General features: G+C 36.7%; 1 protein-coding gene across 1 annotated transcript; it reads left to right on the forward strand.

Moving 5' to 3' along the window:
- The first annotated feature begins 10,084 nt into the window (after positions 1-10,084).
- LOC140143402 (retinol dehydrogenase 11-like) lies at positions 10,085-13,905 on the forward strand. Its single transcript, XM_072165258.1, has 6 exons — positions 10,085-10,217; positions 10,764-10,870; positions 11,339-11,474; positions 11,671-11,889; positions 12,494-12,677; positions 13,719-13,905. Exons 1-6 carry the CDS (start codon positions 10,085-10,087, stop codon positions 13,903-13,905), a joined length of 966 nt encoding a protein of 321 aa, XP_072021359.1.
- The last annotated feature ends 811 nt before the right edge of the window (positions 13,906-14,716 follow it).

A 14,716-nucleotide genomic window follows, 5' to 3' on the forward strand; every position in this document is an offset into this window, starting at 1 on the left:
TTTAATGGTGAGCAAATCACTGAATGGGCCTTTAACCGTGCGAGTATCGAGCCAAGCAATTTTTTTCCAAATTTGTCTCAGAATTTTATGATTTTACGTCAAAAAACTATATAAAAAAAGGAAATAAAAACATATTTTGCCGTTTCAGCTGACATGGACGCGCTAAGAAAAACGAACGCGAATTAACGGCGGCTTTGAGACATAACAATTTTTAAGCCTTCTCGCACAATTATGTCCGCTGCGCCGGTCACGTCACCAACATTACTAACATCGTTTGCGACTGGGTGTTGAGACTAGTGGATGTCCCTGAATTATGATACTTTAGACAGGATGTCGATTTCAAACACAAGCATGATAGCCGACAATTGTCATTCGTCATTTTGATGCACATGAACGCATAATGGTTGCTGATTTGCCATTTTCATGAAGATATTAATTGATGTTAAGAGTAAACGTTTTTTGAACATCTTTTACAAGTGCATAACTTCAAAATTCAAACATTCTCAGTACGTGCAGAAATTTTAAAAAAATACGAGAAATGTCAATTACCGTTCAGTTATGTTCAATGCCGTTTTGTCCAAAAAGCAAATGTAACGAATGGTTATTTGCAATTAAATATTAATATAAATTAAACTTTGAATGTTATAACAATTTACAATACTGAACAGTGGTATAAATAAATAAAGCAAAATAGAAACTTAAATAACTTAAATCTAATTATTTTTATGCAATTTTATTAAAATTGAAGGTCCAAACTTGAGTTTAAATGACAAAAAAATTAGTTAAAAAAGAAAAAAGAAAATAAAAAACCCCTTTGTAATTTATACACCGATAAACAATGTTTTCAATAGTTTGAAACTCTTCTTTATTCATATCAAAAGGTTTCAAACTTGTATCAAAATAGGAACTTTTACATGTATTAGCTCAAAAAATCAGAAATCTGCTCTTGTATGTATTGTATGAATTTAACTCTGTGTGGTGTGTGTCAATCAATTCTATAGATACAACGAGAGAGTGCAATCTTCAATTATCCTGGATTAAATGGAATGGAAGATATCTCTAGAGGTGAATTTTATTAATTCAGTTTATTTTTTGATCCAGCGCCTGATCATGCTGATGGTGCGTTTACATTTCCATGTGATTTCGTCTGTACAAATGTAATTATTGACCTCATGATGATGCTGTGCCCCCCCCCCCCAAAAAAAATCATGCGTACTGGCCTGGTTTCATATATCTTGTCTGTTGTTAAAGCCATAATGTCAGTATGATTTGCTTCACAGCGACGCCCTCAATTTTACTCGGATTTCCACTCTTTGCATAGTTATAATGCCCAGTGGTGTACTAAAAATACCACGTAAAAGACTATAGCCTGAAGTGCTTTAATAACAATAAAATTTAACTTTTTAGATTAAAACCGGGGAGACCCGGTTTTATTCAGAGTTCACCGATCGAGTGCTTGCTAACATGTCCCGTGGGTGTCACGTCAGCTTATATGTACACACGTCGAGCGCGATGCTCCGTGCAGTATTACATGTAGTACACGCAAATTATGTAGGCGCTGGAATGAAATCTCAATTTTCTTCGTATACCTCATTTGTTTGGCTTGAAATTAAAAGGGGATAATGTGATCAGTGAAAACAAAAATTTAAATAGGAATCTATTCTTTATGCTTATTATTGCTTTAAATCTGGTTTGAAACGAATACCACGTGTTCGTTGATTTTTCTCCAAGTAAAATGTACTGTAAGCCAGTGATTTGTATATGTTTTGAGACTAGTAAAAAAAATCTTAGTCCGAATATGAAAAGCACTTCGCTAGTCCGAATCTGAAAAGCACTTCGCTAGTCCGAATTTAAAAACACTGCGCTAGTCCGAATCTGAGAAACACTGCTCTAGTCCGAAATTCGGACTAGCGCAGTGTTTTTTAAATTCGGACTAGCGAAGTGCTTTTCAGATTCGGACTAGCGCAGTGCTTTTCATATTCGGACTAGCGGAGTGTCGGACTGAAAAAGTGTTTTTCAGATTCGGACTAGCGGTGTGTCGGACTAGCGCATTGCATTTCACATTCGGACTAGCGGCGTGTCGGACTGGCAGAGTGTATTTTAAATTCGGACTAGCGGAGTGTCGGACTAAAAAAGTGTTTTTCAGATTCGGACTAGCGGCGTATCGGACTAGCGGCGTGTCGGACTAGCGGCGTGTCGGACTAGCGGCGTGTCGGACTGAGCGGTGCACCCCCTACTTACTTTGGATTGTGTTTAACATGCTTTTATGCTTTTGATCATGCCGAAGTAAACCAGGCAGTGGCAGGAACATCAAGGTTGTCCGAATTTGCCCATATTTGGTGTAGTAGGGGTGTTTGAGGAAACATTCTCACTGAAACTTTTTCAGGATTCTGACCCCCCCCCCTTGTTAAGGGTTTATAGCCCTTATTTGTTTTGGTACAATCTACCCCCTTAAAAATGGATGAATTTTTCCTGAATTTAAGACAATTTTGTATTCTCATTTTTTCACAAGTGGTTGAAGTTATTTAAGTAAATTAAGTATGTGTAGGAAACACCTACCCCGGGCATTACAGGGAACAATTGACATTCAACCAACCCCTATCATTTGGCTCGGGGGGGGGGGGTCTAAACATACCCCCCTCAAAATGTCTTACAAAATTGAATTTTTAGTTGATGAATTCAAATGCAAATATAAAAAAATATACATCCAAATTTTGAATTTTTGTTGGTGTCATTAGAGTGACCCAACATGTGGCTGTGGGAAACAAATTAGAATATCTTGGGGCGGTGTTGCTTTTTAGAAAATACAGTGTTTCTATATGGTATTTAAGCAATATTACAAAGCTGAAAATATTGTAATATTAATGAAATACGTGATTATTTCAACTACATACTTTATTTAGAGCTGGTTATTAAGTTGAGTAAGGTTTTAAACTTTAATAACATGGATAATAAAAGCAAAATGTTACTAAAATTTAAGATGTTTTTAGATTGTATTCGACCTAAAATGAGAAAAACCTAAAATACTTGGTCAAACACTCAGGAATTTTAAAGAACAGTTTGATTGAACAAACCGTGTATGAACAGATTCGAACAAAAGTAAGAAATAAACAATTATTTGGTAAGCAGCACTCCCTTAGGATTTAAATCATGATCATGCAACATTATTTACCATCAACATATAAATATGAGTTATTATAGACCTAGCAATTCAGTTTTTTATTAGTGCATAATCATGATGACACTTTGCATGTTACCGTCCTTTTCGATGCCTAATTGTACTACAGGGTGTCCCAGAATGATTTATACCGTGTTTGAACAAAATATCAAAAATATATAGTCAACAGTGTATCTAATTTTAATATGTGCAATACAATGACACATATGTCTCCTACTTATTCTGTGACTTTCATGGAAATTTTGATTCGTTTTGGCGTGACATTGCTATTACTGAAAATCGACGAAAACTGCATGTGTGTAATTTACAGCGCAAAGGCTTCATAACACATGGATCCTTTATCACTATCGTCCAGCCGCACTGTGCAATATATTGGCCCGGGTATATTGGAGAAATCCTACATTCTTTTATAGGAAATACACTAAATTTGGCACAGATTATAACGTCTTGATATGGGATCAAGTGTCCGGGATAAAGTGAAACATTTCAATATGACTTCAGATATTTAGGTTGAAAAACATACTTTTTATGTAATATTTACCACAATTTTTACCCAAAAATGTCATTATTACAGAGGATATAACTTCTTCCTCCTCAGTAAATTTTAATCTTCTCCGTTACGTAGCTGCGGGTTTGCCAATATACTGTGCAGATATGCTGTGATACTAAGGACGAACCTTCTTTATACTTTTATGAAAAATTCATCTTTGCCGGCATTTCAAATGATGAAACTCACACACTGCAATATTTGTTGCCAAAACTGCCGCCAAAGAAAGAATAGTTTAAGGTCACCCAAGCGTAACAAATCCTTTATTCCATACAAACTTGCTTCGTAATATCATAAATAATCGACTATTTAGTAGAAGTAAGAACAGGACACAACAAATATACTGCATATCATTTTCCAAATAACTTTGTGCTGAACGGTTAGTAATTTTACAGGTTTTCAAAATAAAAAGCTAAATATATGTTAATTTTAGAATTTAAAACAATACTACCGATAGTAATGGCCTTCATACCTAAAAAAATACAACTTTCCTGGTATAAATCATTCTGGGACACCCTGTAGCTGAGGGATTATTCCCACTTGGTCCAATCCCATTTGGTCCAATCCCACTTTGTCCAATCCCATTTGGTCCAATCCCACTTGGTCCATTCCCACTTGGTCCAGTTCCCACTTGGTCCAATCCCATTTGGTCCAATCCCACTTCGTCCAATCCCACTAGGGCCATGTCCCACTTGGTCCATGTCCCACTAGGGCCATGTCCCACTAGGTCCATGTCCCACTAGGGCCATGTCCCATTTGGTCCATGTCCCACTAGGGCCATGTCCCACTAGGTCCATGTCCCACTAGGGCCATGTCCCACTTGGTCCATGTCCCACTTGGTCCATGTCCCACTAGGTCCATGCCCCACTAGGGCCATGTCCCACTAGGTCCATGTCCCACTTAGGCCATGTCCCACTTAGGCCATGTCCCACTTAGGCCATGTCCCAGTTAGGCTGTATAATTAGAGTGCGCATAGTGACATTTTATCATAGGCCTGTAACTTGCATAGCTCGCATTATATTATCTAGACCATTTTTAAAAGGTTTCAAATTAAAGCACATCGCTACACACAAATTTTGCAAGAAACATGAGAGTATCTTTAATCTTGCACGATAAAGACAACAACAAAATTGCTTCTTTCAGACCCAAATCAAAATGGGTACCATTAGAGTCTGATAACAACAAACTTGAAGAATATCTGGAGCCAAAAAATAGAAGAAACTTGCCATCTAAGATTCACATAACCACAACCAAATCTTGCAACTACAAAAAAGAAGCGCTCTTGATAATAAACTGTCTAAAAACCCAGACAAAACTATAGAGGCATTTGCATCATGTCAAACTTTCAGAAAAGTTGGACCATCACTATGAAAAAATAACACAATAAAATGCAGGATAAAGCTCAACAGGTACATAACACACTCGTAGATATGTTCAACTCCAAATATATCAACAAAGATACATATGATTTTCTTGACCCATTTAAATCTGAATCTGATATTAGAATAAACTACACATGCTTTTTACTAAAGTCCATAAACCACCTCCAGATAACTTACTCTTCCATGCACATCCTATTATAAGCGTGACTAATTAATGGACCTACATCCAAAATCTCCACATATTCCTTAAAAAATAAATCCTCAAAACAATTTGTATGTGAATGATGCTTCTGACATTATAAACAAACCGGAGGCTAACAACCCCCGAAATATCTTACTAGAAACCATAGATGGATATGTACTGCACATTATTCAATCTGAAGCAATAGATATAGCATGCAAAAGCTATGAAAACTCCGGGTTTTTTTATAATCTATGATAACATTAACAAAACCACCAACTGAACAGTCTAGAAATCTTCTAAGTCTCATTCTTGAATACAACACATTTTGCTTTGATGACACCTTTATACGCAAAAAAATGGCATGGTCATGGGATTCACTCCCAGTCCAACTTTAGCCAATCTTACATTGTACCCATTATACCCAAAACAACTTATAACATCCTCAACTACTGGAGATATATACACGGGACATCTCAATTCTCAAATCATACACTCTCAAACACACTCTATTGAAATATTGGAACATCATTGATAATGATAATTGCTTACTTGTCAAAGCAAAACTCCCACCAGATGAGCACTTGCAAATTCTTATGGCAGTCCAAACTGAATGATTGTAGTAGAACACTTTATATTATTCATTTGCAGCATGCTCTAACTCAACATCATTTTATTTTACAACTATAGGCCCTATTATAAAAACTAAAACAAGTACTAAAATAACCAAACATAAATCTTATATCACTCTTGTGGGACATGGCCCTAGTGAGACATGGACCAAGTGGGACATGGCCCTTGTGGGACATGGACCTAGTGGGACATGGACCAAGTGGGACATGGCCTAAGTGGGACATGGCCTAAGTGGGACATGGCCCTAGTGGGAATGACCTAAGTGGGACATGGCCAAGTGGGACATGGACTAAGTGGGACATGGCCTAAGTGGGACATGGACTAAGTGAGATTGGACTAACTGGGTATGGACAAAGTGGGATTTGGACCGAATGGGATTGGACTAAGTGGGATTGGACCAAATGGGATTGGACCAAGTGGGAATTGCCCTAGCTGAGGACAGACAAGTGTCAAACTGAACATGTGATTACAATCATATAGCTGAAAGATATCGTATGTCTTTCATGCATAATGCCATGTTGCACGTATACTAAAATCGAATGAACATGTATGTCAGAATCTTATCTATGCAAGAATAGTATCATAAGAATAAATATTCTTATGTAGATCTTGAGGTTCATTCACTTCAGCAACAAGTGTCAACATTATTTTCGAGTTGACTTGACACCTAAAGATCTTGTTTGGAGCTGAAAGTGCAAGGTTACATTCCTCTAAGCCATCTACAAATTGTCACAACGTAGATTGGCTGTGCACTTATTTGCTTTGTTTCAAACTATGACAATTAGCCTATAGATAATATAATTTAAGAAAACAAAATGTTACCTCATACTGGTGTTTGAAATATAATTATCGTGGCATTGTTGAAAATGTCTATTAACAAGTTACAAAGTAACCACTAAAGAAAAAACAAAACAAAGCAGGATACTCACAATAGTTGGGTATCTCAAATGGAAATCTGTCACTTTTTGTTGGACATTGCAAAAAAGACAAGATTCTTGGATTTTACTCTCAATCGTCCATTGATATTTCTGATCCTGATAATCATGATAATATAGAACAATTCATCCCTACTTACCCAATATTTATTAAAAAGTATACCATTTTATAACTCAAATATTTCAAGCACAATCTAAGTATTCCAGCCAGAATAGATACTTTGATTCAATCATATACATCAAACATGTTTTACTTCTCCACAGGTATTTATGATGTCTTGCTGTAATATTATTTCCAGTTCAAAGATGCACATTATAACTGTGCAAGTTATCTAGGTTATTTTATTCTCAGGAACAAATAACATAACATGTCTGATATCATGATGTTCCAAGATGTTTACTTTTTAATAAAAAAATATGGATTGGTACCAATCGTTTTGATACAGCCTGTATATCTCGCATGTAAATGTACGCCTATGATACATTCCAGACAGATGTCCAAAAAATACATTTCTAAAATTTGACCTCTGCATGACCTTTGACCTGACCCTGGTCATGAGATTTGCTGTCACTGAGTTTGAGCCCCATACCCCTTACAGATGTCCAGAAAAAGAAATTATAAGATTTGACACCAGATAACCTTTGACCTGACCCCTGCAAAGTGATCCAAAATATTACCCTGGTCATTAAGTTTGTTGTCATAGAGTTTGAGTCCCGTACCCCTTACAGATGTACAGAAAATGCATTTCTAAAATTTGACCTCTGCATGACCTTTGACCTGACCCCTGTAAAATGTTCCCCTGGTCATGAGATTTGTTGTCACCGAGATTGAGCCCCATATCCCTTATGGATGTCGAGATAATGCAACTGTAAGATTTTACCCCCTTAATGACCTTTGACCCCAATTCTTTGTACAACTTTGTGCAAGTCACGTCATTATGTTATGTAATTTGTGGAAGAAAGTGAAAATCACATTTTGGCCATAATGACCTTTGGATGACCTTTGACCCCGAGTTGGTCATGTAACATTTGTGCCCCCCCCCCCCATTGGTCCTTGTGACCAAATATGGTTACATTGGCCTAAGCATATGGCTACGATGGCTCGTTACAAGTTTGACAGAAGAAAGAAAGAAGAACTGACCAAAAACAGTACAATCGCAAATTTCCAATTTGCGATTGTAATTGAATAAAATCATGGTTTGATTTAGTGAATACTTCAGTATTTATAAGGCAGTTGCAGTTCAAGCAGTATAACATGAAATTGAAGATCATAAAATACCATTATCTGCCCCAGCTACTAGCTAGGCCTACTGGAACTACATCCTATGGCTACGATTCTTGGGCACTTGCAGCATAGTGCTTCTAAAATAATTATTTGTGAATGTAAAGTGTGATCCAATTTATTTGAAATGATTAACTTACTCCTTTATAAACTCTTGTGATTTATGTTAGTTATCAGCTATTATCACAGTAGCCAATTAATATCCTAGTTTCTTACTCATAACATTGAGGGCTTTTAGGCATAATTTTTATTAATATATAAAACAATATATATGATATAATTAAAAATGCATACACAATAGGCCTACATAATGGACCAACATTTATATTACAAGAGAAATAAGGATTCAAATGACCCGTTAGCATCATCTAAATGATAATACTGTTCCCAATAGCTGCAATAATGTACTCATTATGATCAAATTACGATTATTGAGTCTAAAATATTAAAGTTGTAAAGGTTGTGGTCAGTGTTGTAGTCGAGACCGGCCTATCTGAGACCAATACCAAGACAGTGACCAGGCAGTCCGAGACCAAGACCAAAACCGACTGGTCCGAGACAGAGACCAAGACGGGTAATATAATGAATGAGTGATAACTATCACAGTGACTGATACATGATGGGACATAATTATAATCTATTTTTAGTGCTAGCCTTTCAAGCAAATATACCAAAATTCAATTCTATGACGCGCCTATGATCATTATGATCCACATAATATGAGGTACAGGCTGAGTCAAAAAGAAGTAAACTCATGTTTGAGGGGCTGTAACTCGAGATCTGCAAGGAATCTGCTAAAAATAAAAGTGCTACTGAAAAGAGCAAATTCTACACGTCTAAATATAAAAAAAATTGTTGCAATTGCTCACAGCAAACTAAAGTTATACTCATTTGAATACAACCACCCATTTTTGTAGCTGCACACGGTTGATTGATTTTCATCCATTTCAATTTCGACGAATCAGCAAAGTGCTAACAGGATTTATTGTCCATGACCAAGTCCAAGTCCATGACGGTACTATAGTTTGTAGGGATACCTTTACGAACGATCCGGCAGAAGCTTGATTGGGGAATGTTGGGTAAAGGATTGAGCTGATCTTTGGTCTTGCTGTAACGCATGTCTAACTCTAGCAATGTTCACTTGTGATCTAGCAGTTCGTGGTCTGCCTGAAGCTTCTGGCTGTCTGTTCCTTAGTGTCCCATGCACATTGAGCTTGTTCACATTCTTATATACTGCTCCCTTACATGAAACCCGGTTAGCTGTAGGAAATTGGAGACGACAAAGACGCTGAACTTCAGTGGGACTCTTAGTTTCATGATACTTCGGCGACAGAAACGTGCGCTCCCGTGCGGTAAATTGTGCTGCCATTTTGTCATTTGGCCCGTTTTATTATAATGTAGTGCAAATTCATATCAAAAAGAGCCCTTTAACGTGCAGGAATTATTGATCAAAACCACATGCACACCTGCCACAGAACTTTATTTGCATTTGAATATCGCGCCTTACCAATTAATATAATAGGTAGGCCCCTACTTGGGAAGTGAAACCGTGTGCAGCTACAAAAATGGGTGGTTGTATTCAAATGAGTATAACTTGAGTTTGCTGTGAGCAATTGCAACAATGTTTTTTATATTTAGACGTGTAGAATTTGTTCTTTCCAGTGGTATTTTCATTTTTAGTAGATTCCTTTTAGATCTCGAGTTACAGCCCCACAAACATGAGTTTACTTCTTTTTGGCTTAGCCTGTATTATTTGTGTTTGTCAAATACAGCGTAATATTGGTTTTCTATTATTAGTCATGTTATCATGATACATGAACTTGTTATGTCATCATGATATCATGATGATGTACATGAACTTGTCGTTTAGATATTAGTCAACTAGTGCACACGCAGCTTAACACCACCATGACCACTGAAATGTCTCTCGGGTCCATTATACTAACATGCTTAGGCGTATTCTTGCTCCTTTTTTTCTACTTATCTTATATGCGGGGTACTATTTTAATGGCGGATTTTATCGGCAATATTGTGATCTCATAACTGCGACTTTACACGGAAAAACTGCGATTATCACAGGTATGTTATGAAGGCATGTGCACTCAACTGTATTTTAAAAGCTTTTGATTAGATCGATTTATACTTATATTCTGAATCCGTTATGATGAGAGCAATACATTGCATGGTTTTTACATGGTTTGACCAAACTTTGAAGTTTCACCCCTGCATAAGCGGCCATTTTGGATTAATGCAAATTAGGCACTGTTCTAGTACTTGGATTTTCTTTGGCATATGGAAAGGTTTGGCTACAAAACGATTCTTTTATAAACGCATCTATGCACAGTTTCCACCTCGATACACCTGAACACGCAATTTCGTCCAAGAGCTTCCAAGCAAGCAGTGAATTGTCTCTACACAGTCTTTGTTTACACTACACGGTTGAGTGCATAGCATCATAAGAGCTGCGTCAGCTTCTAGCTGATGACCCGTAGAAAATAGGCATCTGTGATTGGATTTTGTCAAAACCTCAAGTGTCCCCTTCATAGTGAAAATGTGATATGCTAATTATTAGTCTAATATTGATGATATGGTTTCTTTTGTACATGTATTAAAAAATGCTTCCAGGTGGAAATGCCGGAATTGGCAAAGAAACTGCCATTGATTTTGCACATCGTGGAGCACGAGTTATTATTGGCTGCAGAAATCCAAAGAAAGCCACAGAGGCAGTCAAGGTAGGGAGAATCAAATTGTGGTGCGCAAACGATCACAATCAAGGCTTGTCATTGGCTGATTGACATGAAAGTTGATAAAGGCATTGCATCACAGGTGGATGTGATGTTTTTGGTTATTATATTACTTCCAGTGTCGTAATAAATTCCGTGTGAGCAGAATAACTTTCTTCGAACAAATACCCACTGTAAATTTGCCGCTTTGTAGCTAGCAAGCATTTACCCCCATTCACCCACCGCGATCTACGCTTATGGCTTTTCGAAGTGATATTACTACTTACTTTAATATGAATAAAATGTTCGAATCCCTTTTCAAGGCACAAACATGTTTCAAACATAAGAATGACACCACAACAATAATTGTTTTCCGACTATTGTTATTTTCTTAAACATTGTTATTCTTTTTTCTATTGTTTTCTTTTTGTAATAATTACTCATGTGTTTGTTTATTCGTCTTCTTATTGATACCAGGAAATTCAAAGACGCTCTTTAAGCAGCAATGTAGTATATATTCCACTAGAACTCTCCGATCAAGATTCCGTCCGCGAATTTGCCAAAACTATTTTGAAACAAGAATCACGAATTGATTATCTAATCAATAATGCAGGTAAAATAACGATACGTAATGTACACGGGCGGGTAAAAACGGGTCTCAAATTGTGAAGTTTTGAGATACCAAGATTGCAATACGCTTTACTTAATTTTCACTGACGGAGAATGTGGGAGGCTACTATTAGGCGTGCGATACTGTCTAACTTTTAGAGGGATTCTAATGAAATATTAATGTTTTCGCTTATTTATAGGTATCGGCAAATCAGCCAAGGGTCACCGCACGAAAGAAGGCTACAATATGGTTTTTGCTGTGAATCACTTTGGACACTTTCTGCTTACTATGTTATTATTGGACCGAGTCAAAAAATGCGCACCTAGTCGTATTGTTAATGTCTCATCCATTGCTTATACCTTCGTGAAAGAAGGAGATTTATATTTTACGCCAAAAGACGCAGAAGGTAAGAATATCGGCATGGATGGACCAGATGATGGAGTAAAGTCCGAGAACTACGGTCTGGATTTACCAAATCCACAGGACCCACGTGAGAAAACCTCGAGAACTATGACCTTGAAATGTGTGCATGCACGGATAAATGGCTGAATTGAGAGAAGATACTAAACTATATTCGTAGAACTTAACTTCAACTTAAAAATTACTTCAGCCCCACCCTGACCATAATGGTCACTGAGTTACCTCAGTGGCACATTCAACTGCTTGATTTATAATAATTATTCAATGATAGATTAAATTTTTATTTATTTTTTAAAGTTTTCTTTCACGAAGTCAGGAAAGAAGGGCATTTAACCTGTGATACTTAAATTAATGCTCCTATTTCAAGCAAGCGTCCAAATAAGCCTTCAAAATCTCGAAATGTGCCAATTTTCTACTTGTAGCCATTTGTGTCAAGTTTTCACCTCATACGAGCATCTTAAAATTGACCCCACATCAAAATGCACTGTCCTGTTTCAATTATTCTGTTTAAACGTTTAAACGTTTAAATTATCAATTATTTGGAATAACAAGAATATATTTTCACCCTGTTATGGCAGGTCGAATATATCCCAGTCTACGAGAATACGCGAGAAGTAAACTGGCTAACGTATTATTTACCAAAGAGTTTGCGCGACAACTTGAAGGATCTGGTGTCACTACATATTCGTTACATCCAGGTGCTATAAAGTCTAGTATTATTGAGAAGGTAAAGGCGACTAACCAGCTTTCCCGAATAAAGTACTGGTTCTACAAAGGTTTCTTGTGGCAAGTATAGGTGAACTTTACGATCTGATATTAAGGAATCGGATATCAACGTTTGCACAGTATTTTTTGTGGGACATAAGAGTACATCATAATCGAATGCATTCTGAATACGAGGAATATCCTTCTGAAATCAAATAATTTTTGATATTTTGAAATTCGCGATATAATACAAGTTTAATGATATATTATTAAAATTTGATATTTTTAAAGTTTTTGTTCTCGAAGTAAACTTTTAAAATTTAATGATATGTACATAAATTGTATGTAGCTGGGATGAAAAGCTGACCATCAATTGAAAATTTTGACTTTTCATATTGAAAATATAAATTTGTTCCCAAATTAAGACCTAAATGGTTTTGCTGTTTTGGGGAAAAAAATCTATATCTTCAATACGAAATGTCAAAATTTTCATGCCTTTCCTGGTATTTATTGTATTCAAAATGCAATTCGATATGTCTGACGTGCTCTCAGGTCCTACAAAAATACGTGAAAACGTATCCGAGTCCTTAAGCGTATATAATTTACAGTGTCATGATTAATAGGGTCCACACCCCATAATCAATCTCCTATTTTTATGTGTTAAAAGGTACAGATGAATTTTTCATTTCCTCCCTGGTTCATTCAAAATACAATTTTGCCTCATGTTTATGATATCCTCTACCATAAAACCAACAATGTTTGGTAGATAAGCGGGTCACAAAAAAAATCAATATAATAACAAAAAATCGATGTCATATTGTTGGGATCGGGTCACCAAGCAACTTCCTCATCGATTGACCCCATCCACCCAGCTGAGGCCAAACTTCGGTGATAAAATCTAACCAAAAAGTGAGTTTTTCTGGTTGACATGATTTAATTAATCACAATTTGAACTGTTCCCAGATGACTGAGAGTGCACGCAGTGTTAAAGAAGTGACATTTGCTATGTCCACTTAACTTTTAGGAATGAGTCCAAGAAAGCCACTTCTAGAAGAGAGCCAATACAAATAAAGAAACTGAATAGTTGACAACTAACCCTTATTTTGCTCTCTTATTTTACAGGCTGATGGGAAGTGATGAGAGAGCCGGAGCACAGACGACCATTTACTGCGCTCTTGAGGAGTCTATAACGCACCTTTCAGGGCGTTATTTTGACAATTGTCGTGTAGCTAAGGAGTCCAAATTGTTTCATGACGACGGATTGGCAAAGAAATTATGGGATGTTAGTTGCCAAGCAACTGGTCTTTGAAAAGACATTGTTATCACATAGCAACATATTGTAAATGCTAAATTTGTGTCACTTTCTTATAAACCCGGAATATGTCGACAGTAGCTCCCAGTTCACAAGATATGTAGCATTTGTTAGACAAAATTATTTTTATGTCTTCTAATGTAATTTAATGTAAACGTAATTTTCAGGCCTTAATTTTGTGTACTTTTGAGCAAATAGAAACATTCAAACATCACCAACTAGCCAAGGAGATGAAATTAATGATCAATATAAAATTACAATGAAAACATAACATGCATAGGCAGATAAACCGGAGAAAAAAACCTCTGCACATACCTGCCTGTGCAGGAACTGAGCTACACAGACTGTCCCTAATAAACAAGTCTGGTTTGATAATGAGTAGGACATGTATACTTGCGATGCATTGAGTTGAATTCCACATGTTTGTTGTTTTGTTTATATGGGTTGATAGTTTTATAGGACCTATCATATTAAAATCATCTGATCAATCACAGGCTTAATTGTTTTAAGACCTATGGGTCAATATTCTTAATGTTGCAATGCTAGGTGAAGTGGAAAACCTTTTGCCCCCCTTGACACACAAAAACTTGTTTGTCCCCTCTGTGAAGTTCCAAAACTTTTTTTGGTCCCCATATTATATTTACCAGCTCCACCAACGTGTTTCTGAAAACTCCCTACCTCATCCTATATAGCCATGATATCTCCATCATCATTAGGGACGCACCATTAGATTATCAGGGGGGGGGGGCATGGGAGTTTGGGTCATGTAGAATATCTTTTTTTCGCCGCCGAAGGCGGCAGATTTGTT

The sequence above is a fragment of the Amphiura filiformis genome, unplaced genomic scaffold (assembly GCF_039555335.1).
Source record: "Amphiura filiformis unplaced genomic scaffold, Afil_fr2py scaffold_21, whole genome shotgun sequence".
Classification (NCBI taxonomy): Eukaryota; Metazoa; Echinodermata; class Ophiuroidea; order Amphilepidida; family Amphiuridae; genus Amphiura; species Amphiura filiformis.